Consider the following 27,358-nt stretch of genomic DNA (forward strand, 5'->3'; position numbering starts at 1 on the left):
GACCCGCTTGCTCCTCCCCGAAATAAAACCCCACGACCGCAGGAGAGGCCCAGGCTGGCACCACGTGTCCAGGCTTCCCCATCGGCCCCCACACCGGCCGCGAGGAATCCCAGAGGCGAGGCGTTGCCTGCCCGGGACGCCAGTGAGGGTCCGATTCTTCAGCCCGGACACCCCCTTCCTCCCCTCCCTGCTCCCTCCCCTTCGCTCTGCCCCAGCCCTGCCTCTGGAGGGGCCCAGGGAGCCCCCTCCCTGACTGCAGCCTCAAGGCCAAGGGCAGGGTGGGCAGGGCCTGGGGCAGGTGGGTCTCAGGCACCTCCTCGCCCTCCAGGCCCTCAGGAGCCCATGGGGGGTCCGTCTGGCTGGCCCCTCCTGCTCTCTGCCCCTGAGTCCCCCCCCCCATTCCTGGAACCAGGGCTGGGGGCCCAGCGGTTTCTCGCCTCTTGAGCTGCAGAAACTGTCTCGGTGCAACGACGACTCTGCCCCAATCAAGGCACAAAGTGGTCCTGGCCACACCGCCCTCTGCCCAGCACCCCGCCACCGGGACGGGCCGAGCAGGAAACCACTCGTTCCCCCCGAGGTTCACTGGGCTGCTGGGGCCACCGGGGGGAGCTGGGAGGGGGGGCACAGCCCAGGTCCCGCTGCGGGTCAGCAGGGGCTCAGGCCACTGGCCTCAGCCCAGCCTGGCTCCGGTCTGCTCTGCAGGCTGGGTCGCCAGGCGTGGCCCTGGCCCTGCCCACGGGACGGCAGGTCCACAGATGCAGCCACGGGGGAGGCTCCTGAGGGGAGCCAGGCCACCGGCAGCCCTGCCGGCACTGCAGCCTCTGCACCAACACGTTCGAGGCTGGACGGGCCGTGCTGCCCACAGGGAGGCCGAGGCCGGACCTGCCTGCAAGGGAGTGGGCAGCCGTGTGCCCCACAGTGGGTCTCCCCAGCCCGGGGTACAGCAGCGACGGTCCAGAGCCAGGCCACCGCACTGAGTAGTGGGCGCCGAGCCCCCTCCCCCTCCCGGAGGCCGCGCTGGCCTGTCTCTGGGCACAGCCTCGCGCCCGGTGCTCCCAGCCAGCTGTCACCACTGTGCCCCAGACCCTCGGCCCCGGCCCAGGCCCCGGCCTCGGGGAAGCGCACCTGGAGAGCCTGCAGGGGTGCCAGGGGGAGGGGGCGGCACAGCCCCTCCTCCACGCACGCAGGGCACGTCACTGTGCCACCTCAACCAGCAAAACCCCCAACAGAAATCCGAAAAATGCAAATGCGGCACCAACTGGGCCAGGAGGGGGCCTGGCTGTCCCGAGAGGGGGACGTGAAGAGGTTGCTGGACGGTCACCGGGGTCGCAGCCTCTGCAGCTCCAAGCACGTCCCCAGGGGACGGCAGAGTGGGGACCGGTCTTACGGCTGCAGGGACCTTGCGGCCGGTCCGCAGACGCAGACTCCGCCGCAACACTGAGCCCCCACCCTGTGCCCTGGCCAGCACACGCCGCCCGGCGCCCGGGCCTCGCTGGGGTTCGAGCTGAGACGTGCAGGACACATTCGGGAAAATGCGAGTGGCCACGAGGGGCGACACGGCCACAGCGGCCGAGCTGCAGGAAGCCACAGAGCGAGGGGTGAGGGCAGGGGGCATGGGGGCAGGGGACGTGGGGGCAGATGTGCCCCGCACCACCGCCCACCTGGCCGGAGTGTCCCCCTCGACAAGCAGAGGCAGAGTGGCCGCCCCCCGGTCCCACAGCGGCCCAGGCGGGGCTGTGTCCTGTGCACGAGTGTGTCCCGTGTTCGCTGAGTACGTGTGCTTTGTTTTTCCAGGATGAGCTGTCGAAAAGTCTGTCCACTCAGTCCCTGCAGGGCTGACCCCGGAGTGGGGGGGGGGTGTGTTTCACCGGCTGCGTTCTGCAGCAGCACCAGAGGCTGTCCCGGGCACCCCTGCACGGCACAAAAGGAAAAACAGTTTTAAAAGGAAAAAGAGAAAAAGCCTTCTGGATGCTGAGCTCACAACTGAAATGAAACCCACGGCCAGGCCAGCTGCTGGTGGTCCTGGGGTGGGTCCCCGCTGCCCTCTCAGCCAGGTGGTGCCAGCCCCCCCCAGTGCCCAGGCAGCCACCCCCTCCCCCAGCACTGCGCTGGGGGGACTTTTCTCCCTGAGACGCCCACGCCGCCCGCTCAGCTCAGCCTCTGTGGGTGGGTGTGCTGGACGTGGCCACGCTGACCAGCTCCTCAGGGCTCTGCGCAGGCGTGCCCCCTCCGAGGCGCCTTCCCAGGTGGAAGCTTGGGCTGGGGCCCCTGTCCCGGAGCCCACCTGGCCCAGTCAGAGGCCGGCCCTGGGGTGCGGGCCTCCCTCCAGCCCCCTTCTCTTACCCAGCCTGCCTCGGGTGAGGCTCTGGGCTCTGCCTGCTCCCCAGGCCCAGATGTGTGAGAGCTGGCATGGGGGGCAAGGGGGCCCCCCCAGCCTGACTGCTCTCCAGCCCGGCCTTCCTCCCAGCCCAGCCTTCCTCCCAGCCCAGGCCAGCGGGCCTGGCAGTCTCTCCCCCACTTCCTCCCCGGCATTCCTCAGCCTGCTGGATCAACAAGCACACCTACTGACCACAGCCGGCAGCAGCCAGAGGCCAGCTAGGGATGGGATGAGTCAGCGGGCCCTGCCTCCCACCCCCGCTTCCTGGTGCTGTCAGAATAGGGATCCAGGGGAGCCTGGAGAGGCTGAGCCCAGCAGGGGGTGGCGGTGCAGGGCAGGGAGGCTTCCCTGAGGAGGTGGGACCGCTGGGGGCTTGAGGGGGAGGAGAGAGGCAGGCGGCCAGCCGGTGGGGGAGGGCCCAAGGCCTGCCCACCGCTGCCGCCCCCAGGCCAGGCGGGACTTGGCGCACTCCAGGAACCGGAGTCCCGTCCAGAGGCAGCTGCCACGTGCCCGTCCCCGTCCCCGGGCTGGAGAGCGTCCAGCAGGCAGCAAGCACCCTCCGAGGCCAGCTCTCCTGGGCGAGCCCGACACTTAAGAGCCCTCATTCAGCACTGGACGGTGGCCAGAGGCAGCTCAAGGAGACTTCTGGCCCGGAGAGTGGACAGCCCCAGGTCTTGTCCCCCCCACCGGAGGGGCACCCCGGGCACCCAGAGGGCAGAAGGTTGGCCCCAGGGCAGAAGCTGGGGCCGGGCTGGACGCCACCAGGGCTCCAGGCTGAAGCCACTGCATCCAGGGCCTTGCCTTGCCCCAGCCCCTGCCTCACGGTCCTGCACAGGGGCGCCCACCTGCCTCCCACGCTCTCCGCCTGCACGCCAGGCCTCAGGGGAGCCTCCTCCGGGCGGGACAGCCAGTGCTGACGGACACTGCACCCGCCTCTGCTCTCCTCGCCCCGGTCACGGCCTCCAGGGGCCCCGGCCACTGTTTCACAGGTGGGGAAACTGAGGCTGGGCAGCCCCCACCCTGTTGGGGCCCAGGTCCCACCCGAGAGAGCTAGAGCGGACCCCCCCCCCCCCCCCCCCCCGCCGGCAGGCCTGTGTCCCCCGTCAGACTGAGGCCAGCAGAGCCACCTCACGGCCCGGGGCCTGCGGGGAACGTCAGAGGGACTTCCAGGGCTGGGGTCCGGCTCTTCCGCCGGACCGCCCAGCCCCCTGAGGGGAGGCCCCACACGGGGCAAGCAGGGGCCTGAGCAGGGCTGGAGAGGCTGGGCCGGGAGAAGGAGTGGCGGAGATCCAGGCCGCCGCACTCCCAGCTGCTGGTGGGGGGGCAGGGGCAGCTGCCCCAGGCCTTGGGCCTGCAGCGCCCTTGGAGTCCGCCACCGTCAGACCTCGTGGATCCCACCACGGCCCGTGGCAGGCGGCGCGGGTGCTGCGCGCGTTGGCCTGGTTGATGGGGATCCTCTCCACCTTAAGAGCCTGAGGAAAGCTCAGCCGTGGGCCCGCCAGGCCCGCTGAGTAGGGGGTCCCAGGGCAAGGCGGGGCAGAGAGAGCCTCGCCGCCCGTGGGGGTGGGCTGGGGAAGATGTGAGGGGAGGACGCAGCGGAGGCCAGGGAGAGGGGCGCACAGTGAGGTCCGAGGCGGGCGGAGCATCCCGAGGTGCGTCCTGTCCCCGGAGGAGCCCGGCTGGCGGCGGGGAAGGGGCGGACCTCCGCGGGAGGCCGTCGGGGTATTTATAAACGGGGGAGATCCCCTAAAAGAACCCCCGCGAGCCCTACCCCAGCGGGCGGAGCCTGCTCGCCGCCCCGCCCCGCCCCCGGCCCGCGCCAGCCCCGCACGTGGCCCCCGGCGGGCGGGGCAGGGCGGGGCGGTGCCTGCTCTTCCTCTCGCGCCACGCCCGAGCCGGAGCCCGAGCCCGCGCCGGCGCCGGAGCCGTGCGGATCCCGCGGTGGGCTAGTGCCCGCCCGCAGCCCCGGGCCCACTCCGACTGAGCCCCGGCCTCACCGCGCGCCCCCGGCCGCCGCCCGCGCCCGGTGAGTAGGCGCCTCTGGGCCCTGCAGGGGCCGCGGGGAAACTGAGATCGCGGAAGGGAGACGCGTGGTGCCGGGGACGGGGGACGGGAAGCAGCAGCGCGGGGCGGCGGGACCCCGGCTCCGGGAGGAGGGGGCCAGGTCTCCCCCTGCGCCTGCGGCCCGCGCCCACCGGGGCTGCCACCCCGACGCGGATGCGCCGCCAGAATGGGCGCAGCCTGTGGGCGGTGGGGGGTCGAGCGAAGTTCCGCCGGGAGCCCGGTTAGCGGCACGGTTTCCCCGCCTGGAAGCTGCCACGTCCTGACCATGAATCAGCCCCAGTTGGGAAAATAAACTTCAACTTCGGGTTCAACGCCGCCCGCTGGACCCGAGAGGCGCTCGGGGCTGGCCTCTCGCCTGCGCGGCCGGGTCTGCTGCTGCTCAGAACCCGGTGGGTGCGGAGGGGCCCGGGCACCCCCTCGGGCGCCTTAGGGCAGCGAGCTGGGCGCTGCTCTCGGCCCCTCCCGGGCGGGGCTGCTGGGCGGGGCGACTGGCTGACCCTTGCTCCCCGAGTCTCACCGTTGGACGGCCTTCCCGAGCCGTGACGCCAGGGCGACCAGGTGGGCCTTCGCCAGCCCCCAGGTGCTCCCGGGAGCGCGGGCAGTGTGTCCGCCTGGCCCCTGAGGCTGTAGGACCCAAGGCCCCCGTGGCGACCAGCTCTGTTGTGACCACAGCGTTGGGGCCCCGCCCAACTCACCAGGGGTCAGAGCGGAGAAGGCGGTGGTGAGCCTGCCCCTGCCAGCACCCGGGACACCCCAGAGGTGGGGGGTGGGGGTTCCTTCCAGTCCCTCCCTCTGCTCCCTCGGGCCAGGCCCTTGCGTTCTGCGGCCATTTCCCCACCTTGACGCTGAAATGTGGGGACAGTGGCTGGGACTTGAACTTCTTCCCTGTTATCCTTCGGTGGAGGAGGCAGGGACTCGGAGCCCACGTCCCAGACCGCCCCGTGGTGCCACGCCAGGCCGGAGCCTTGGGGGAGTGGGTGCTGCAGCCCCCGGTGGGTTCCATCCGCGTCCGAGGCCGCACACTGCCCCCGCCCGCACCAGGTTAGCCGTGGGCCCAGGGAGCTGCCCTCCCCCCTCCGTTCCCTGAAAGTCCCCCGGTGGGCAGGAAAGGGGGCGCACGGGGGGGCGTGGACTGCGGATGCAGGTGGGCTGCCTCCTGTGACCCCCTGGCCCGCCTGCCCCTGCTGCGCCCTCAGAGCAGAATGGGCCCCCCCCCACTCTGAGGAGGTGCTGATGGGTTGTCGGAGCTAATTGCGTGCACCTCACATTTGGGGACCTGCAAGTTCCTGCCTTAAATAGACTGTGCCCCCCCACCCCTCACCCCCCCACCCCCGTCACCGTCACCGGAGAGCGCTTGTTCTCCTCCAGGGGGGAAGCGTCAGCGGTTCGTAAAGGCACGGGAGGGGTGGCGGGGCGGTGCAGCCTGCCCGGTGTGAGCCGGGGCCGATCAGGACCCGGACGGGGGTGTCCTCGGGGGCGAACTCAAGCCCCTGGCTTTGAGGGTGCCCAGAGGAGGATTTGGGGTACATTCCCCACCCAGCCCAGCTTGAGGGGTGAGGCCCAACTCTGCTGCCTGGCCCCTCCCTGCACACGCTCTTGCACATAGTAGGTGTCTAATAGTTGCATGGCTCAAGGCCCACTGGACACAGTAGGTCGGGGAGGGCAGCCCCCTCTGTGTCGGGACAGTGGTTGGGAGAGTGTCTGAGGCTCACCCAGGCCAGGGGGGCTGGGAGGTCCGGGCCAGGCACTTGAGGACCCAGATGTCCAAGGTGACCGGGCTGGTTTCAGCCCACTGTGAAAGAGGGAGTGCACGGGAGGGGGTGAGCTCCCCGTCACTGCAGGTGAGAGCCTCGGGCCTGTCCCACACGCCGGACACACAGAGAGGCCACCGTGGGGAGGGGGAGCTCCGAGGTACTACCCACTGCACCCCAGCCAGGCGGGGGCCTGTCTTCTGACAGCTGCTTCCCCAGCTGCGGTGACGCAGCAGCTACTCAGGCCTCTCTGCCGGTGCCCCGGGCAGGGTCCCCGCCGAGCCAGTGAGGGAGCAGAGGAGGGAGGGAAAAGGCCTTGCCCACAGCGGCTCCTGCCCTCACGGCCCCCTGCTGTGGGTCGGGCTGGTCGTCACCGCGTTCCACAAAAGAGGGGAGGCAGGCCTGGGTGGCTGGGCGGCAGAGTCAGTGTGCCGTCTGCCGAGAGGCACTTACAAAGCCCCCACTGTGCGCGTCGGCCGGGGCGGTGGGGCCAGAGGGGGGTGTGCAGCACACGGGGCCCACGGAGGGCGCTCCCCAGGGCCCACGTGCGAACTGGCTGTGCCCCCACCCCTGCCCCCACGGCGGCACGCACTCCGGAACCCAGGAGGAAGGGGCGCCGGGGAGGGTGGACTGAGGGCCCAGCCCTCAGCTGGGACTCAGGGCATGGCCGGCGCCCCTGCAGGGCCAGGCGGACGGAGGCCAGTGGGTGGAGGCCAGTGAGCGGGAAAGCCCACCTGGGCAGGGGGAGCAGGCCCCCTCTCCCACTCCTCAGCTGGTGCCTCCGAGGCCTCCCGTCCAAGCCTGCAGTGGAGGCTCGCCGGGCGCCCGGTGTCCCGTTCCAGCCACACAGCCCCGGCGGAGGCGGCACTGCGGGGCCTCTGAGCCCGCACCCGGCTGTGACTGGCTGAGCCCCCGCCCCTCCTGTGCCCAGCCAGTGCACCCCCGCCTCCGAAAACGTGCATACACGGAGTCCCAGCAGACCCAGCGCATGGGGCAGGGGTTTCCCGGCTCTGGCCCTGAACTTGCCCCTGGCCAGGTGCTGGTGCCCCTGGCAGGCTGTGCGGGAGGGCCGAGGTCTGCCCGCCTGTGCCGGCCCCGACCCCCCCACCCCCCGGGACATGGCCCCCCTGTGCAGCCTGCCTCCCCCAGCGTCCGTGTCCCCAGTCCCACTCTGCTCCCAGTGCAGCGCGGCTGCCGCCCGCACACAGCGGTGGGGAGGCAGACATCTGCTCCCCCCCACCCCCACCCCCGCCCCGGAGTGGGGGCGCCACCGCCGCCCCACGTGCACGGCGCTGAGTGGCCTGAGAAGGGAGCCCCCGGTGCTCAGATCAGGTCCCGCCCCCTCGGAGGGCACCCAGGGGTGGGGGTGGGAGCTGGGCCAGGCCGAGGTGCTGGGGGCTGAGGAGCGGGCGTGGGCTGCCTGCAGGCAGTGGCCAAGTAATGGGAGGACAGCGGGGACCAAGGTCCCCTTTGAGGGGCACTGCGGAGCAGCCTGGGAGGGGCCTCGCCGACCCTGGTTCCCTGGGGAGGAACACATCGTGCCCATTTCTCAGACAAGAAAAGCGAGCCTGGAACGCGCCTGGCCGCTGGCGCCCAGCGAGGAGGAATGCTGCCAGGAATGCTGAGGGTCTCGCTTGCCTGGTCAGGCCGGGCTCCTGGCGCCGCGTCCCAGTCCCGTGCAGACCCAGCCGCCTGGGGGGTGGGGGCAGCATTGACACTCTCGTCCCCATTCGGGGACGGAACCAGGGCCTGCAGAGCCTCCTGGTCTCACCCCAAACCCGAGCCGTCGTCCCCTGCTGGCCCCTCCCCGGCCCCACAGCCCCTGGCAGTGCCGGGCTGTGCAGGCTGCGGCCCCTCCTCCACCCTGCATCTGCCCCTTTGTGTGATCTGGGGACAGACGGCCTGGGGCCGGGACACGGGACAGGGCTGAGGGCGGGGACCCCACCCCGGCACCCGCAGCCCCTGTACCCGCAGCCCCGACCCGCACACACGCCAGAACCTGCCTGCAGCCCGTCCCTTCTCCCTGGGCACGGGTCCTCCCTGGGGGCGGGAGAGGCCTTTTTCGAGGGTCGAAGGGGGACCCAGGAGGGACACAGGGCCTCCTGGAGCGATGCATCTCCACGCAGCGCCTGGTCCTGGGAGAGGGAACCCCGCAGCAGGCACGTCCTTGCTGGGCCTGGAGCCCTGCGGGTGGAGGCAGCTGAGGCTGGTCCCGGCGCTGCGCGCTGTGGGCCCACCAGGTCCCTCACCCTGTCGCCTCTGCCCCCGCCCCCACCCCAGGTCTGTGCACACGGCTCCCTCCAGTGTCCAGGGTGGGAACTGACTCAACCACTGAAGGAGCCAGGGGCCACTGCCTGTCACCCTCGGCCCCCGTGCCCCTCCCCAGCTCGGGGACTCCCGGCCTCAGCCGCAGGCTGTGCCCTGGATGGCCCAGTGGCCGGACCCCCACCCCGGGAGCACGTCGTTGGCCCTGCTCTCCGTGCGGCCTGGGAGGCCGCATCCCTCGGGTGACCGTGGGAGGCCAGGGCGGCAGGATCCCTGCCGGAGCTCAGAGCAGGTGGAAGCGAAAGCCAGGCTTCCTGGCGAGGGTGCCTCCGCCCTTCCTGTCCCCCCCCCCCCCCCCCCCCCGGCATGCTGGGCCCACTCCTGGGGGAGGGGCGCTCCCGTCCCGGCAGCCCGTTCCCAGCAAACACAGTGCTCGGCTGAGGGCTGTGCTGGGGCAGGGGGACCCCGAGAGCCAGGCAGCACCGCCCACCCCCTCTGACAGGCGTTTCCTGCTCGATCAAGTCCTCTGCCCGCCTCTCCGAGCCTTTCTTGGCTTCGAGCCCGTGGTCCCCCGCCCAGGTGGGCAGGGCAAAGCCTGTGGGACACCACTGGGCCCCCTGGATCCTGGGGGCCAGCCCCAGTCCCGGCTCCCTGACCACCGCCGGCCCCCAGCTCGACCTGCCCATCCAGACCCCTGCCTCTCCCCATGTCTGGGCTGTCCCGCCCCCCACCTCCCAGGGCTCTGCCCTGGGGCGGCCACTCAGGTGACCCGCACAGGTTGGGGGCACTCCTCGAGGGCCGGTGGCCTGGAGGGGAAGGGGAGGCAGGTGCCGGGGGCCCAGAAGGAGCCGAGGTGGACAGAGGGAGAGAGATGGGGTCACGGCAGGACGGTCTCAGCCCGGGGCCTGGGCTGCCCCCAGCGAGAGGGAGCTGCTAGGACACCACCGAGGGCTGCCAGGCTGTGGGAAAGCGTGGGTTCCCGGAGGAGCTAAAAATACGGCGAGGCAGCCCCTGCCTCCCGTCCCGGAATCCCGCTCCTGCCGCCTCGCTCAGCCACCCACCCGCCCGCCCGCCCGCCCGGGGAAGACAGGCTCGCTCTGCACCCTCCCCCGCTGCCTCGGGGCCTGGAGGCACCCAGGCCCCTTGCCGATGCTGGCTGGGCCCCCCTGAAGCTGCCCCCCGCCCCAGGCAGCCGGCCCCTCACAGGTGCCCGTGTCCCCAGCCGAGCCTGCACCGGCCCCCACCCCTGGGTCCCCTGAGCCCCTCGCCAACGCCGGCAGGGAGCAGGGGTAGAAGGCGACACCCCAGTCCCAAGGGTGCCGAGCCCTGGCCCCGAGTCTGGGCTTCCCCGGCCCTCCCCTGCACTCAAGGCCCTGCGGGCCGGTGGGGCTCCCAGCAGTGCTGCCTGCAGCTCAGTGCCCGGGGCCGGTCCTGGAGGGCCGCCCTCTGTGGCTCAGCTTCTCCACCTGCACAGCGGGGCCTGGGGCGTGGGTCTCTGAAGTCTGGGGGCCAGCACTGACCCCGCCCCCCACGCACATGCACCCAGCTTGCCACCAGTCCGCGCTGCCTGGGTGTGTGGGCGCCCAGGTGAGGGGCCGGCATCTCCCAGCCAGTGCATCCAGGCACCAGCAGGAAGGCAGGCGGGTGTCCCAGGGGGCGGCCAGAGGTCGGTGGGACCAGTGTCCCTGTCTCACGGGCACTCAGCCCGGTCACGGGGACAGCCAGGTCGGTGGGCTGACCCCGGCGGTCCTCCAAGGGACACCCTTCCTTCAGGAGTCCCAGTCTGAATGGGCCGGCGTGACTTATCCCAGGGAAACCCCACACTACGGGTAGAAAAAGGCGAGCGGCCCCACCAACACAGACCCTCAGGCCCTCGTTCGCAGAGGCCCCTGCCGCCTATTTCCCTCGGCGAGGGGGCGGGGGAGCGCACTGCCTAGCGCGCAATTGCGGGTACTGGTGCTGAAGCGCCCCTGGCCTTCCCGCCGGCCTGCGAGGAGCCTGGGAGCCCCGCCCCGCGCGGCCCTGCCCCGCCCGCCTCAGCCAGGGGTGCGGGCCGCCCCAGGCTCCGCGAATGCAAATTCCCGCGCAGGCCCCGCCCCCGGGCTGGGGAGTCGGAGGACTCAGGCCACATTCCTGCGCGTGGGGGCGCGCTCCGCCCTGGTGTGGCTGAGCTTGGGAAGGTCCCTGCGCCCGGCCCCGTCCTGGCGCCAGGCCTAGCTGGGAGGCGGCCACAGCCTGTGGGCAGCGCCCGTCAGGGGGGCGGGGGGTGGTGAGCCAGGCGTCCACATACAGTATTGCCGCAGCCGAGGGGCTCAGGGGCTGGCACTCTGCACGCCCCCCCCCCCCCCCACCGGGCCAGTTACTCCGCGGAGAGCGCTGCTGCCACCCTCCGAGACACAGGCAGTCAGTCATTCCTGGGGGCACCGCTCGCAGGCGCCTGCGGGCTTGTCAGGAAGGGCGTTCCCGCAGCGCCCAGCAGCGCCCCCGGGAGCCAGAGCTGCCTTCTCAGCCCCTGCTCCCTGCCGCCGGGTGGGCTCCGCGCCGCCGGGTGGGCTCCGCGGAGGCTGCTGTCGGGGTGCTGCAGCCCGGGGTCGGCCCCCGGCCCTGCACTTGCAGAGAACCATGCCCAGCGGGAGCGCGAGGGGCACTGCACTTTTATGTGCGTGTTACTCGTCACTGTGTGCACATGTCTTGTACATGCATATAACATACAACACACACACGTGATGCTACGTACATTCACAGGCTAAGCTATCCAGAAAAGAGGGGTGCCCTTCAGGGAGCTGGGGGCGCTGGGTGGCTCACAAGAAGTGGGACGTCCCATGTGACTTCTCGGGAGCCCATTGGGCTCTTTCCCTGGCGGGTCCCCTGCTGGACGTGGGGACAAAGTCAGGGAAGCTTCCGGGGCAGCTCCTGCAGAGGAGGGGCCGGCTTCCGGGCCAGGCTGCGGGCCGGGTTCTGTCTTCGTGTGCGGTCTGGCCCTCTTCCTCTCCTGTGTCCAGCCTGTCCTCCCAACAGCCAGCTGGAACACCTCTGGGGAGCCGTGCCCGGCCCCAGACCGACACTGGGGACTCACGGGGCGGGGAGGAGCCATCCCACCTCAGCCACCGCGTCCCCCGCTGAGCTCACGGGTCTGGCTGGACACCTCGTCGGCACGGGGCCCCGGCCAGTGGGGCCTGGCCAGCACAGGACCCTCGTGGACAGATGGGATCAGCCACCTCCCACACCACAGACCGAAGGGCCCCATGATCAGGGTCTTTCTGGGAACCGAGCCCGTGGCCCTGGGGACGGGGCACCGGGCGGGGCTGGAGGGCAGGGCTGGGCGATGCTGGCCGCCTCTGGGTGGGGTTTTTCTGCGTCCAGGGACCTTCGGGGCTCTCGGCTGGGCAGGACACTTGAGATACCAGAGGGCTGGCCCGTTCTGGCTCTGTCCACTCAGCCCGTGCCCCAGCGACAGGGGCTCGGGCCAACGGGGCGGAGCCAGGAGGGCGGTTGTGGGAGCCTCCTTGAGCAGCAGCACCCAAGGGGCAGCAGTGTGTGCGGCTCTCCGAGGTGCCGGGGGCCGGGGCTGCGGCCGGGGAGCTGGGCTGCCAGCCGTGATGAGGAGCCAGGAGAGCAGGAGGGGCGGCCCCAGGCCGGGTCTGGAGTGGGGAGGCAGGGGCAGCCGGAGGGTCTTGCGTGTCTGGGTGAGTCGACGGGGCAGGGTGGGGAGGGCCAGTGAGACCAGGGAGACACAGGGAGGGGGCTCCGGGCTGTCCGCCAGCCAGGCCCGATGCGGACCGAGGCTCTGGGCCCCGCGGGAGGGGTGATGAACACCCCGGCTCCTGCCCCTTGTGCCCACAGGGACACCCACACCCACTGCCGGTCAGGATGCTCCCAGCAGACTAAGGTCAGAGGTGCAGGTGGGGAAACTGAGGCCCAAACAGGACAGTAACTGGGCCGGAGTCTGTCGGCCGGGGCAGGAGCTGGGTGCCCACGCAGGGCAGCAGAGCCCCTCCCCCACCCCTGCCGGGCCGACCCCAGGGGCTCTGAAGGGCAGTCGGCCAGCTGGGGGGACGAGGGGCCGGCCGCCTGCGTGCACATGCAGCAGAAAGGAGGGGATGCCGGGGGTCCTCAAGCTGCTCTCTGCCCCCCGCAGGCCCGGGGGTGGGCTCCGGGAGCACGAGGGAGGACACCCCAGAGCCTCCCCAAGGCAGAGCGAGCTGGGGCCTCTGGGGGGTCTCCGGGGGGCGCCAGGCACCGGGGCTCCCATCCCCCTCGGCCTCCGTATCCCGTGAGACCTGGGATGGCCTGGAGCCTCCCCTGGGAGTGGAGCTGTGCGGCCTCCCCAGCCCCGGGGCCCGGCTGGGTCCAGCCTCACCGGGGCTGCCGTCCCCGACTCCGGGGGGGCACACAGCCCGCCTCAGGGCGGGGGGGGGGTAGAGGCGGAGGGTCGGGCGGGCAGTGGCCTCGCCGCCAGGCCCTGCCCCTCAGGTCCTCCCCCCGCTGCTCCCCACCGCCCTTCTCAGATGCAGCTAAATATAAGGCCGAGCCGTGCCAGCACAGCACGGGCCGCCCTGGCCCGGGGGCCGGTCCCCAGGGGCTGCGGCTGGGGACGGCGTCACTGCCCAGGGCCCCGGGGGAAGGGCTTGGCGGCTGTGGCGACGACACAGGCACATGTTGGGGGACGTTCTGGGGGGGTCACGCCTGTTGCAGCAGAATCCGGGTAAACCTTCCCATGCTGAAGGCCTGGGGGGCACCCCGTTCTCCACCTGCACACGGAGGGGGGACAATGTGAGGCCCACGGAAGCTGGGGCCTGGCAGGGCTGCCCCCCACGGGGCCCTGGTCCTGCCCAGAATGGGGCGGGCATTGGACGTGACCCTCAGCTCAGTCCCCTGCCCCCCCCCACACTCACGTGCTTCGGGCAGCCTGAAAGTGCGGGGGTCCGGGATCACCCCACCCACCCGCTGTACCCACCCACTGGGCAGGGGAAGTGTCCTTCGGCCGAGGTGGGGCGTCCCGGACTCAGTGTCCCAGAGGATGCTGTCACGTCGTCACTGCTGGGTCGGTGGCATTGCTGCCAGTGTAGCCCCCTGGGGTCCTCAGGGGTACAGCAGGGCGGTGGTGCTGCTGCGTCCTCGGTTGCTATGGTGATGCCGTCAGGGATGGGGGCCAGGAGCGCCGCACAGGGAGCCGGCTCTGTGTGCCGTGGGGTGACCCCAGGAAGCGCTGCGAATCCGCTGGGCAGGAGGGGATGCCGAGGCAGAGGACACGGCCGCCCCGCTGACCCCCTGCCCCCTCTGGCCCCGCAGCTCGGCAAGATGTCGGTGAAGGAGGGCGCGCAGCGCAAGTGGGCCGCGCTGAAGGAGAAGCTGGGGCCGCAGGACTCCGACCCCACGGAGGCCAACCTGGAGAGCGCCGACCCCGAGCTCTGCATCCGGCTGCTGCAGATGCCCTCGGTGGTCAACTACTCCGGCCTGCGCAAGAGGCTGGAGAGCAGCGACGGCGGCTGGATGGTGCAGTTCCTGGAGCAGAGCGGCCTGGACCTGCTGCTGGAGGCCCTGGCGCGCCTGTCCGGCAGGGGCGTGGCCCGCATCGCCGACGCCCTGCTGCAGCTCACCTGCGTCAGCTGCGTGCGCGCCGTCATGAACTCGCAGCAGGGCATGGAGTACATCCTCAGCAACCAGGCCTACGTGCGCCAGCTTTCCCAGGGTGAGCTGCGCAGGCCGCCCAGTGCGGGAGGCCCGGGTCCGGCAGGCCTGAGCGGCCCGGGGCCAGGCCCCAGGCCGTGCGCGGTGGTGGGAACCCCGGGTGCACAGGAGGAAGGAGGAGGCACCCATTTTCCATGTGCCCCAAGTCTGAGAACCCCCAGGTCACCTGGAGCTCTGGTCCCTCCACCAGGTGTACCCAACTGTCCCCTCTGTCCCATGACCTTGCCCCATTTCTCCACCCAGTCCTTTGCTGGTTCGGGCCCCACCCCTCCCTGGTTGTGGGCCTCCAGGCCCTGTCCGCACTTCCCCCCGCCCGCCCTGTGCCCTGCTCCTGCCCCCCGTCAGGTCCAGCTCCCTGTCTCCCGCTCCAGAACGTGTCCCCAGGCAGCCCCAGGGTCGGTCCTCCACTCTCGGGAGAAGTTGGCCCTGGGTGGGCAGAGGTCACGGTGTGCCCCTTGCCCACCAGGCTGTGCTGCTCCGTGGCAGTGCCCCAGGTCCTGGGGCTCGGGGCTCGGGGGTGGGCAGTGGCAGTGGCAGCCTGTGGGGGCGGTCGTCTCACTGCCATCCCGGCCTGGCCGTCGGGGTCTGTAGAGTCCTTTGTGACTTGCGCGCGGCAGGAACAGGCAAAGGGCATCCCTGAAACTCTCCCAGCTCGGGGGATGAGGTGGAGGCAGTTGGTGCTGAGTGTGGAGAAGACTTGTGCTGTTGGGGTCTCCCGGACCTCAGGGTCAGCCCCAGTTGCCTGGTCCGGGAGAGGGGTCTGCGCGTGCACCCGGGCGGTCGCCCCTGATGTGGGCCACGGGACGGGGCAGTGCACCCCCAGTGCTTGCCCGCTGCCCGCCTTTCCAACCGAAGTGCGGGAGTTCTGGGCAGAGGCTGGTCCGGGTGGGGGGAGGGCTGAGGGAGCGCCTGGACACCTGGGCCCTCCTGAGACTCGCCCCGGCCCCTGGCAGCTCTGGACACGTCCAACGTGATGGTCAAGAAGCAGGTGTTCGAGCTGCTGGCCGCCCTGTGCATCTACTCACCCGAAGGCCACGCCCTGGCCCTGGACGCCCTGGACCACTACAAGGTGAGAGCAGGGGGGCGCGGCCGTGGCCGGAGTGGGGGCGGGGCCTGGGCGGAGCCCGGGGTTGGAGCTGAACCCTGCCGCCCGCAGACGGTGTGCAGCCAGCAGTACCGCTTCAGCGTCGTCATGACGGAGCTGTCCAACAGCGACAACGTGCCCTACGTCGTCACCCTGCTCAGCGTCATCAACGCCATCATCCTGGGCCCTGAGGACCTGCGGACCCGCACGCAGCTGCGCGGCGAGTTCATCGGTCAGCGCGGCCTGCTCTGCGCCCCCAGGGAGAGGCCTGAGCCCCCCCCTCCCGAGCCCCCTGACCACCCCCGGGCCCCACAAGAAGGCTCCGTCCCAGGCCTTAGAAGCCTCCCACCTCCGCCTGCGTCCTTCTGTGGACAGGGCCTGCAGGACCCCGGACGTTGGCCCTGGAGGCTCCCAGGCCGAGGCAGGGTCCTGGCCCCAGTCTCAGCCCCTCCCTCCAGGGACGACGGCAAGCGTTTGACGGGCACCTCTGCCCAACGAGACGAGTCCCTCTGAGCCGCGTGTCTGGGCTGTCCCGCGGGAGTGGCGGAGTCCCTCCAGTCCTCGGGCTGGGTGTCGGGAGGGAGCCCAGGGGGCGGCACCAGAAGGTCCTGGTGACGGGAGGGCGGGGCTGGCGGAGCGTCCCCAGGAGGCTGACCCCGCGTCTTCCTCCCCAGGGCTGCAGCTGCTGGACGTGCTGACTCGGCTCCGGTGCGTCCCGCCCCCCCCGTGGCTCCCCCCTCCTCCCGGGGTCCCAGGCAGCGCCTCCAGAGGGACAGGGCTCCCCGGGTCCCCGCCTGAACCCAGCCACCCCCACCCCTGCTGGAAAGGCTGCTGTGCGGAACCCACCCCGGGGCTTGGCAGCTGCCCCCAAAACTGGGGTTGCCAGGCGCAGAGGCACACAGTTAAGCCGATTTGCAGACACACCGAGTTGTGGCGGTGTGAGTGCTCCCTGTCTGGGGCGCACTTACCCAAAAAATCCTTCCGCGCTTATCTGAAATTCAAGTGTAAGTGGATACGTGGGAACCCACATAGCAGAGGGCCCCCATTCGAAGCCCCATCAGGACCACCCTCCAGAGTGTCAGCTTAGGGCAGGGGGACCCCAGGAGGAAGGGGTGAAGCTGGCGCTGAGCTGCCCTGGGCCAAGGTTTTTGGGCTGCTGAGAAGGGCCACCCGGCCGCTGAGAGCGTAGCTCATTGGTCAAGCTGAGCTGACTGACAGGTCCTGGACCCAGTGAACACTCACGCTCCCACTGCCCTGGCAGAAGCCCCGCCCCCCATGGGGACCCTTTGCTCCTGCGGTGTGCTCTGGGTGCCCCCTTTCCAGCCCTCATCCTGTGAGCCTCTGCTCCTGGACCAGAAAGGCCAGCCCCACCGACCTCGGCTGTCCCTTGGCTGCCGTGGCCTCGTGCCGGCCGCGGGCCCTGCCCAGGGCTGTGCATCCGTCTAGGGTAGGGGAGGCCCGCGGGGGGTTCCGGGCTCAGCCACCCCCGCCCCTCCCACCGCAGGGACCTGGAGGACGCAGACCTGCTCATCCAGCTGGAGGCCTTCGAGGAGGCCAGGGCCGAGGACGAGGAGGAGCTGCTGCAGGTCTGCGGCGGCGTCGACATGAGCAGCCACCAGGAGGTCTTTGCCTCCCTGTTCCACAAGGTGGGCCGGCGGGGGCCGGGTCTGAAGCCCACGCAGGGAGCCGCCCGGGGTCAAGGCTGGACGGGACAGGGCCGGGAGTGGGCAGCCCCAGGACCACAGGACTTGGAGGAGGGCACGGTCCCAAGGCCAGGACTGCCCAAGGTGGCTGGGCTGTGCTGGGCCCCAGAAGGCTGGCCACTCTCCAGTGGCCTGAGGGGCCTTCAGAACCAACGGGAGGCCAGGAGCCGAGCTGTGGCCTCGCTGGCTGGGACAGCCCGTTCTCCCCTGAGCCCAGTGGTTCTCGGACCAGGGCAGGTGCCCCAGGGGGCTCCCAGAAACACCTGGAGACCTGTAGGTTGTCACAGTGGACAGGGACACTGTGAAACATCCCACAATGCACGGGCGGCCCCCAGCCCTCGGGCCTGTCAGCCCCGAGTATCACCCGCCCCCGGGGAACCTCGACATGGGCTCGTCACTGGGGCCCCAGGGGGTGCAGAGGGGCTGTGGGCTGGCCCCTGACCTCACCCCCGTCCCTGCCCAGGTCAGCCGCTCCCCGGTGTCCGCCCAGCTGCTGTCTGTGCTGCAGGGCCTCCTGCACCTGGAGCCCAGCCTGCGCTCCAGCCAGCTGCTCTGGGAGGCCCTGGAGAGCCTGGTGAACCGGGCCGTGCTCCTGGCCAGCGACGGTGAGTGGTCCTGCCCCCCGCCACCTCCACGGCCCAGCCTGGCCGGCACACCCTGGGCTCTCGGGACGTGGGGATGAGTGCCCTTCCTCAGCCCCTAACTTGCTCCCTGCCAGAGCCAGGCGGCCATGCTCTGACCCCAGCCACCCTCCCCACAGCCCAGGAGTGCACCCTGGAGGAGGTGGTTCAGCGGCTCGTGTCCATCAAGGGCCGGCCCCGCCCAAGCTCCCTGGACAAAGTTCACAAAGCCGTCCAGGCCGACCTAGGCCAGAGTCAGGGTGGCGGCGCCCCCCCAAACACGGGCAGCCCAGAGGCAGAACTGAAGGGCCAGAGGCTGGTGGCCACCCCCGCCCCCCTGCATGTTGTCAGCGGCCAGAGTTGGAGCAGTGGGGCTGCTCCACAGCCGACAGCCCTGGGAGAGCAGGCACCCGGCCCACCCCTGCCTACGGCTGGCCTCCCCGGCTCCCCCACTGCACCCCCTCCCCCGCCTCCACCCCCTCCGCCCCCACCCCTGCCAGGCTCAGGGGCCTCAATACCCCCACCCCCTCCACCCCCTCCCCTGCCAGGCCCAGGGACCTCAATACCTCCACCCCCTCCCCTGCCAGGCTCAGGGGACCTCAATACCCCCACCCTCACCCCTCCCCTGCCAGGCCCAGGGACCTCAATACCTCCACCCCCTCCCCTGCCAGGCCCAGGGACCTCAATACCTCCACCCCCTCCCCTGCCAGGCCCAGGGACCTCTATCCCCCCACCCCCTCCCCTGCCAGGCCTGGGGTCCTCGTTCCCTGCACCCCCTCCGCCACCCCCATTGCCTGGGTCTTGTGGGACCCTGCCCCCTGCTCCCCCACCACCCCCGGGCCTGCCAGGCATCCTCGGGGCCCCCTGCAGTGGGTGGTGAGGAGATTATCGTGGCCCAAGTGGGCCACCGCCTGGGCTCCGCCTGGGTCCCCAGCCACCGGCAGGTGAACCCACCCACCCTTCGCATGAAGAAGCTGAACTGGCAGAAGCTGCCGTCCCACGTGGTCCAAGGTGAGGAGCCCCATCCCCCCAGGCGGCTTCCCTCTGGGGCTGCTTCCTCTGGGGGCTGCTGGGCTCTGCTGGGGAGAGTGGCAGCTGCTGCCTGCAGCACCTGGGCTGCACCTGAGGCACCCTGGGCCAGGGAGGCCTACCCCTGCTCCGGGCTCAGCCCCTGTGTGGTCTGAGGCAGGCACAGGGCACAGGGCACCTGTGGGCACAGGTTGCCTGTGAGGACCCTTTGCTCCCACACACCCCAGAGGCTGGTGTGTGTCTCCTGCCCAGACCCCTGGGGGCTAGGGTGCTGTGTCCAGAGACGGCCACAGTCGAGGCCACCAGAGGTCAGTCAGGCTGCCACCAGCCTGGACAGGTGTGTGGCCGGGAGGCTTGAGCTTGCTGCCCCCCCTGCAGAGCACAGCTCCATGTGGGCCTCGCTGAGCAGCCCGGAGGCCGAGGTGGTGGAGCCCGACTTCTCCAGCATCGAGCAGCTCTTCTGCTTCCCCGTGGCCAAGCCCAAGGAGCCAGGTGGCCGCCCCAGTCAGGAAGGAGCCCAAGGAGGTGGGGCCAGGGCCGGGGCTTGGGCTACGGGGCTGCCCCCCGCCCCCGTGTGGCCCTCCGGGGAGCAGCTGACGGCCGAGTGCTTTCCAGATCACCTTCCTGGACTCCAAGAAGAGCCTGAACCTCAACATCTTCCTGAAGCAGTTCAAGTGGTGAGCTCCAGGCCCGAGCCCCTCCCCCGTGTCCACAGGCCCCGCCTCCCTGAGCTGTTCATCTTGGGCTCAGGAGTGCCCTCTGCAGGCCGCCCCTGGGAAGTGCACACCCCGCCTCAGGCTAGAGACCGTTGGGTAATAGCCCCAGCTGTCCCAGCTGGGGGCGCTGGAGACACCCCGTCCAGGCTCCCTGGGGAAACAGACCCAGTGAGTAGCTGGGACGCCCCTATGGCCACAGACAGGCGGTGGCCAAGCCAGCGTGAGGACCCGGCCCTGCCTCCCAGGCCCCGGGTCTCCCTGCAGGGACCGCCCGCTGGCGCTGCCAAGCCCCCCCGCCTGTGTCCTGAGCAGCCCCCAGGGGGAGGCAGAGGGCGCTCTGGCGCTGGGGCACAGGCTCCCGCACCCCAGCCTCACTGCCGTGTGACCCGTGTGACCCGGCGGGCGGCTCCCCTTCCCGCGGGTGTGAGAGGAGCCCCTGGTGGGGCCAGCGGAGGTCATGGCCCAGGGGCGGTCCCCACCTCTGTGGCAGGGTCCCGCCACCCCTGCCCCACGCCTGCCTGTCCCGTCACCCCTCCAGCCCCAACGAGGAGGTCACCGCGATGATCCGTGCGGGGGACACCAGCAGGTTCGACGTGGAGGTGCTCAAGCAGCTCCTCAAGCTCCTGCCCGAGAAGCACGAGGTCAGCGGCCAGCAGCCCTGGGGGGGGAGGGGTGGGGACGAGAGCCGGCAGCCCTGGCGGGGGGAGGCAGGGGGCGGGGAGGAGAGCCGGCAGCCCTGGGGGGGCTCCCACGAGGGAGGGGCGGGAACGGGGATCCCACGGGAGGGCCTCCTTCCTGCAGATTGAAAACCTGCGCTCCTTCACGGAGGGCCAAGCCAAGCTGGCCAGTGCCGACCAGTTCTACCTGCTGCTGCTGGGCGTCCCCTGGTGAGCTCGGCCGCTTGCAGGGGAGGGGAAGAACAGGGTGGGTGGGAGTGGGGCCCAGACCTGAGGGTGGGGTGGGACATGTGACCACTCCCGGCTCTGTGTCCCCCCCACTCATGTACCCTCAGCCAAGGGGCCCCTCACAGGGATCTGCGGGCCTGTGGCATGGGCGCTGGACAGTGGGCAGGGCCCTTGTGGCCTCTCTGAGAGACCCGAGCCCAGGACCCCACCATCCTGGGAGGGAGGGGTGCCCCCAGGGAGGTGACCGGGCATCCTAGCCCCGGTGGGTCTGCTGTGGGACTCCCCGTCCTGTGCGGATGGGCCCCCAGGCCCCAGCGCCCTGGCCCAGCCCTGACCACCCGCTCTGCCGCCCAGCTACCAGCTGCGGGTGGAGTGCATGCTGCTGTGCGAGCACACGGCCGTCGTGCTGGACATGGTGCGGCCCAAGGCCCAGCTCGCCCTCACCGCCTGCGAGAGTGAGTGGGGCCCCGGGCCGGGGGTCAGCACGGGGGGGGGGGGGGGCTGCCCATGCGGCCCCTGGACCGCCGGCCTCGAGACCGTCCCTAGGCACGCCCAGGGAGCTGACCTTCCTCACCTCCCAGACCCCCACCCGGCTGTGAGGCAGGCACGGCACATGTGTGTGTGTGTGTGTGTGTGTGTGCGTGTGCATGCAGGTGCACACAGGTACATGTGTGCTCAGACACCCCCGCACATGCATGCACACATGCCACTCCCCCGAGTGAGGAGTCCGCGGGGACTCGCTGCAGCCGTGGCAGGAGCGTGGACGGTCCCGGCCACCAGGGTGCCTGCAGCTTGTCCCTGCTGGTGACACAGCAGGGGTCGTCCACTCCCGTCTCGGGGACACACCCTTCCCGAGGCCCCACGGGACAGTTAGCCGAGACCCGGGGAAGCCGTGGGTTTGGGGGTTCAGTGAGCGCTGGCTGACGTGGGGACCTGCCCCAGAGCTCCGGCACCTCTCGGGGGCGCCCCAGCCGCCCGCCCGCCGTGCCACGCCCTGAGCCGTCCCCCCACCCCCCGCTCCCCACAGGCCTGCTCTCCAGCCGCCGGCTGCCCGTCTTCTGCCAGCTGATCCTGAGAATCGGGAACTTCCTCAACTACGTGAGTGGCTGCACCTGCCCCGCCCCCCACCCTCCCCTCCCAGCGGCCCAGGAGACTCAGGCCTGCCCCTCGTCCCCCCCCACCAGGGCAGTCACACGGGGAACGCCGACGGCTTCAAGATCAGCACGCTGCTGAAGCTCACGGAGACCAAGTCCCAGCAGAGCCGCGTGACCCTGCTGCACCACGTGCTGGAGGTGCGGGCGGGCGGCACCTGGGCGGCCCTCAGGACGGCGTCCACGCCCCACTCTGCCCCCGGCCCCTCAGGCGCCCCCATTCAGGCCCCCGTCTCCCCTGCCCCTGCCTCCGGCTCCCATCCAGGCCCAGGAGGAGGGTGGGAGGCCCAGAGTGCCGGGCCTTTCCCAGGGGTGCGACCCTTAGCTGCCAGGGGCTGGGGTGGGCAGCAGGCGGGGGCGGTGACCACAGCCGTCCCCCTGGACACGTGCGGTTGCAGGAGGTGGAGAAGAGCCACCCGGACCTGCTGCAGCTGCCCCGGGACCTGGAGCCGCCCGCCCAGGCAGCGGGGTAGGTGCCTGCTGCCCCGCACCGCCCGCTGGAGCCAGGGCCCCCCTCCTCAGGCGGCCGGGCCAGGCTGGGTCTCGACGGCTGCAGCGCAACCCCGGGCCCCCCAGGAACTGCTGCCCAGTGGGGTGCTGGCGTTCCCCTTGGGACGGGACCTCGTGTCCTCTGCGGCTGGCCTGTCCCCGCGTGACTCGGAGGAGGAGACAGGCCCGGGCAGGGCAGGGAGTTTCCCGGCTGCACCCATGGGGGAGGGCTGGTCGTCGAAGTCTGACCGTGAGCAAGGCTGTGCCCCCGCCATCACCCAGACGCGGCCCTGGGGCCCAGGAACGGGGACCACACCCACGGGCCACACAGCCTGGGAGGGCGGCCCTCCCAGGTCTGTTGCCACGGAAGCTTCTCCAGCCCAAACCCTGCAGGCCCGGCACCCGCCTGGGGCAGCCCCAAGGCCCTATGAGCCTCTGGCCACCTCCCTGTGGGTGAGCCGGGCAAGGGCCAACCCCCACCCTGGCGCCCACAGCTGTCGCCTGCCCCCACCCGGCTTTGCAGGATCAACCTCGAGATCCTCCACTCGGAGGCCGGCAGCAACCTGAAGAAGCTCCTGGAGATGGAGCGGAAGGTGTCGTCCTCCTGCGCTGAGGTGCAGGAGCAGTACGCCGGGCGCCTGCAGGCGAGTGCGGCGGGCGGGGGCTCTTCCTGGTGCCGCACGGGGTCTCCAGGGCGGCTGCCCCTCCAGTGTCTGCCAGGCCCGGACAAGGCAGTGAGCGGGGGGGGGGGGGGGGGGACGGGGAGGCGAGAGGCAGGACGAGGGGCCCCACCCGGGGACCACTGTCTGCAGGCCGTGCCAGTGGCTGTCACCCCCTGCGGCAGGGGGCTGCTGGGGGCCCCCCGCAGCCTGGGCTGCCTCCCAGTGGCAGCCAGCAGGGGGCGCCCGCCGCGGGCGCTCAGGGCGGTGACCGGCCTCGCCCGACTCCCGCAGGCCAGCCTCGAGGCCTGCCGGGCGCTGGAGGAGCTGTTCCAGGCCATCGAGCAGAAGCGGCTGGAGCTGGCCCACTACCTGTGCGAGGACGCCCAGCAGCTGTCCCTGGAGGACACGTTCAGCACCATGAAGGCCTTCCGGGACCTCTTCACCCGCGCCCTGAAGGTGGGCGGGGCCCGGAGTCCTCGGGGGGCGAGGCGAGGGCCGGGGTCACCGGCTCCGTGTCTGCCCCGCAGGAGAACAAGGACCGGCAGGAGCAGGCGGCCAAGGCGGAGCGGAGGAAGCGGCAGCTGGCGGAGGAGGAGGCTCGGAGGCCGCGGGGCGAGGACGGGAAGCCTGGTGAGGCCCGGCGGGGACAGGGGCGGGGCTGGGGGGCGGCCCGTCTGGGCTGTGGCCACTGCCCTCCCTCCCCAGTCGTGCAGGGCGGCCCCCTGCTGTGGGTCACCTGTCCAGCCCACCGGCTGGGCTCTGGGGACCCCACAAGCCTCACCCCTGAGGGTCCTGGGCCTTCCCAGCCAGGAAGGGAGAGCAGAGGCAGGAAGAGGTGTGCGTCATCGACGCCTTGCTGGCCGACATCCGGAAGGGCTTCCAGCTGCGGAAGACGGCCCGGGGCCGCGGGGACGCAGACCCCCCGAGGGACAAGGCACCTGGTGAGGCCGTCACCTGCCTCTTCGCGGGTCTCCCTCCACCGCCCCTCCCCTGGCCATCCTCCCGGCCCAGCACCTCCCTTCCTCCGGGAAGCCCTCCCTGATCTCCCAGGGTCCCCCCACGTCTCCTGCTGCCCCAGGAGGAGACAGCCATGAGCCAGGGCCAGAGCGTCCCCTTGCCATGAGCGTGCTGCCACGGCTCTGCTGGCGTGACAGCCGTCTGTCCAGCCCCCAGGGCGGGCAGGAGGGAACATGGAAGGACACTCCTGGGGCTCAGACCCCCCATGGACAGACCGTGGACATCAGGGCGGGGCCTGCCCTCGGGATCCCATGCTTGGGGGCCACCGGGAAAGGCTCCCAGGGGTGGGGCGTGTTCGGGTAGAAGCTGAGATGGGGGGAGGCCCCCCTCAGGCTTATCCTGAGAGGGTACATCCGAGTGGTTTGGGGGTACCCTGCCCCCCACCCACAAGTTCTCCATCCACAGGGGCCTCCCGAGCCACCCCAGGAGGCCCCGTGGGGGGCCCCAGCTGCCCCGCCGCTGGACCTGCTGCGGCGGCCAGGGAGCCCCAGGACTGGGACCTCGCGGACGCCACCACCCCCAGCCCGCAGCCCCCTGGGGACCCCCGGAGGAGGTCGGCCCTGGGCCCCAGGAGAGGAGGTCGTCCTGGTACGTCGACGCCAGCGATTCCCTGCCCCTGGAGCACGCCCTGGGCCCCCAGCCCCCACCGGGGCCTGGCCAGTGGTGTTAGGGGACGCTCAGGCCCTGAAGCCCCTCCAGTTCTCCGTGGACAAGCCCCCCGCGGCCCCCACCGCCCCCCAGGACATCTGCCAGGCCGAGGCTGACAGCACAGGGGACGGCCCGGAGGACACGGCAGCCCACGGCCGCGGGGCCCGCCTCCCCGCTGCAGGCCCTGGCGGGGACGGGGACGCGGAGGACACGGCCCCGGAGTCCGCATTGGACACGTCCCTGGACAGATCCTTCTCTGAGGATTCGGTGACCGACTCCTCAGGGTCCGGCACCCTCCCCAGGGCCCAGGGCCGGGCCTCGAAGGGCACGGGCAGGCGGCGGAAGAAGCGCCCGTCGCGGATCCCGGAAGGTAGCGTGGGCCCCCGTCACCCTCGCCCCCACGAGCAGGACCTGGGTGGGCAAGTCCCACGGGGTTCGGGGCCGGGACTCGTGGTCCAGTTCGCCCACGCCAGCCGGGGCCCTGGGCCCCTCCCTGCAGCCAGTGAGGCCCCTCCCCGGAGAGTGGGTGGCCCCCGGAGTCTCGGCGTCGCTGCCCGGAGGGGGCAGCTGGGGGGCCACGGCCCGCATCGCTGCACCCTAACTCACTAACTCCCGCCCACACCGCTGCCCGGGGAGGGGGCCCAGCGCGGGAGCGAGGGGAGGAGCGGGGTGCGGGGCGCACGGCGTCTCGGCGCAGCGTCCAGGGTCCTCGGGGGCGATGAGTGGTTGAGCCCGTTTCTTTTATCTGGAAGCAGAGCTTGCCCCCGAGTCTGGCGATAGTAAAACTAAAAGGTTCTGTGTGGTCCAGTAAGGTAGGTAGCGGCCTGGCACTCTGCACTAACAGCGGTGGCGATGGCGATAGCTGGTGGCGGCGGCCCGCCAGGCCCTCCCGGACACTAACCCGGCTACCCTGCAGCCCTCCCGTGCCGCTTGTCGGGGGGGCTCGCCCGGCCCCATAGCCCCCTCCGCCCCCGCTCGGGGAGGGCAGGGGCCGTGCCTTGCTTAGCTGGCGTTGCCTCAGGCCGTGGCAGGTGCGACCTCGGAGCTGCCTGCTGACTTAGCCGTCCTCCGGGGCCAGGGCTCCTGGGCCTGGGGTGGGGGCAGGTGGGCCCGGCAGGACGGGCCGGGGTTGCCTTGTCCATAACCCTGGGCTTCCCAGACCCCACGCCTCGCGGCCCCCGGGTGACGCCTTCACTCTGGGTCTGTCCACAGGCCACAGCCCCAGCCCTCCTCTGGCCCCAGTGTTGGCCACTCATTTCCCCAGGGAGACAGTGGGGGGCAGGGATGACCGGTCCCGAGGATAGGCGGCCAGGGGTGAGCGGGTGGTGCCCCCTCACCCTGACCAGGCCCTGAGGACGGCAAGCCGGGACACAGGCGTCTCCTGGGACCCTCGTCCGAGGGCAGGGCAGACAGGGTCTCGGACACGACCGGGCAGGTCGCAGATGCCACCGTGCAGACAGGCGGGGTCCCTCCTGTGACCCTGCCTGCGCCGAGTCGGGGGGGCCCAGCGCAGGGAGCCCCCGCCCTTTGCCCTGGGACCAGGCACTCGCCAGGTGCTGGTTATACCCGGTGCCTGTCCCCTCGGCATCCGTGACTTCTGCACCACAGGGCACTTGGGCCCTGAGTCTCCTTCTGAGCCCACAGCCGCTGTCCCCGGGACAGCTGGGCAGTGACAGCCCCCTGCAGCCAGGTGTGCTGGCCACGCCTCACCCACACGGTTGCTGGTCTGTCCGGCAGCTCCTGTCAGGCCGGCAGACCGTGGAAGACACCTTCGCTCTGGGTGTGACTGGTCCCCCTCCCGGCCCCTGTCCCTGGGGCGGGACTTCCAGGCGCAGAGCCTCGCGGGACAGGCTTGGGGGCGTCTGTCCCTTGCTTAGTGAGGGTGACGCCGATCCAGGGGAGGTGGCGATGTCACGACCCCTGCGGCCCAGTGCCCGCCGGCCAGTGAGCACACAGCCTGGCGGGGCCGCCGGCTGGCGGCCCACGGGGCCGGGGGAGCACTGACTCCCCTTCTCCCCGCGGTCACTCGGAGTCTCGAGTGACCCGTCCCGTTGTCCACGGTGATGCTGCCAGGCCTGTGCCGCCACCTCTGGCCCCTCCCCCTGCCATCCCCCCCCACCTGCCCCGGCCATTTCTCCTGGCGCTCTGCAGCACCCACGGGCGCCCACGGTCGGGGAGTCCTGTCCCTCTGGTTCTGGTTCGAGCGGTGGCTCTCAACCCAGAGGCTGCCGAGCCCCCAGGGACAGCACCCAGCCCCGCGATGGCCGTGGGGTGGAGCACGGGGGGAACGGGAAGTGAGGGCGTTGGGTGGGCAGGAGCCTGCAGGGCCAGCTAGGGAGGCGTGCAGGGCCAGGGCCCAGGGGTCCTCGGTCCTTGCTGGAGGAGCTCGGGCAGGAGGCTGGCCCGAGGGCCCGTGCAGAAGTGACTGGTGGAGCCTCAGGGAGAGGAGGAGACAGTGGGGATGGGTGAGCTCAGGCAGAATGGAGCCTGGGGCTGAGACGCAGGGGGAGACGCAGGGCCCCACCCACCTCCGGCCAGACCCACCCCACCGAGCAGCACCCACCGGGAAGGGCCTGGGTCAGAGTGGCCGCAGGGCACAGGGCTCAGCCCCGGCCGGTGGCGGCAAGACCGCTGGGGCCTCGGGACCCGGACGTGGGCTGCGCCCAGCGAGGCCCCCCCTAACCGTCCCTTCTGTCCCCCCACAGGCCTCAGGCCCAAGCCCAAAGCCCAGTGACAGACGCACACGGCGGCCTCCGCGCAGCCGCTGGCCCTGGACGTGCCGCTGGGCAGAGGAGCGTCCAGGCCCCAGCTGGGACCGGGCCCCGGGAGCCCCGGACTCCGTGCCTTACCCAGCCAGGGACTTGGGCCTCCCTGAGCACGCCGGGGGCGTCGAGGCCGGGAGCCCAGCCAGCCCCTGGCAGCCCACCAGCACCCTCCGGCACGGCCTGCACGCCCAGCGCCCGCCCCTCCCCCCCCCCCCCGCCCCCCCCCCGCTCCCACAGCCCACGCCGTCCCGCATGACCACGGTGCCCGCCCGCCCGCAGGGGCGTCTGGTGGCCGCATCCCTGGCGCCTCTCAGCTTGCACCCCCTCTCCAGGGACCTGGCACCCAGATTCTTCTGGAGACAACCCCTTACAGACCCCTCCCCCTAACCCGTGGGGGCTGGACCGGAACAGAGTGATTTTA

General features: G+C 71.4%; 1 protein-coding gene across 1 annotated transcript; it reads left to right on the forward strand.

Annotated features, from left to right (window-relative positions):
• The first annotated feature begins 13,703 nt into the window (after positions 1 to 13,703).
• INF2 (inverted formin 2) lies at positions 13,704 to 27,122 on the forward strand. Its single transcript, XM_036014240.1, is given in 25 exon segments — positions 13,704 to 14,149; positions 15,102 to 15,217; positions 15,305 to 15,464; positions 15,907 to 15,940; positions 16,737 to 16,878; positions 17,399 to 17,540; positions 17,696 to 18,408; positions 18,410 to 18,566; positions 18,963 to 19,078; positions 19,080 to 19,109; positions 19,200 to 19,261; positions 19,839 to 19,941; positions 20,102 to 20,187; positions 20,560 to 20,660; positions 21,233 to 21,303; positions 21,390 to 21,497; positions 21,755 to 21,825; positions 22,369 to 22,489; positions 22,799 to 22,963; positions 23,035 to 23,137; positions 23,314 to 23,448; positions 23,930 to 24,057; positions 24,060 to 24,165; positions 24,168 to 24,542; positions 26,878 to 27,122. Coding segments are annotated over 25 exon segments (3,765 nt in total). The 5' UTR covers positions 13,704 to 13,758; the 3' UTR covers positions 26,907 to 27,122.
• The last annotated feature ends 236 nt before the right edge of the window (positions 27,123 to 27,358 follow it).

The sequence above is a fragment of the Phyllostomus discolor genome, chromosome 1, assembly GCF_004126475.2.
Source record: "Phyllostomus discolor isolate MPI-MPIP mPhyDis1 chromosome 1, mPhyDis1.pri.v3, whole genome shotgun sequence".
NCBI classification, from domain to species: domain Eukaryota; kingdom Metazoa; phylum Chordata; class Mammalia; order Chiroptera; family Phyllostomidae; genus Phyllostomus; species Phyllostomus discolor.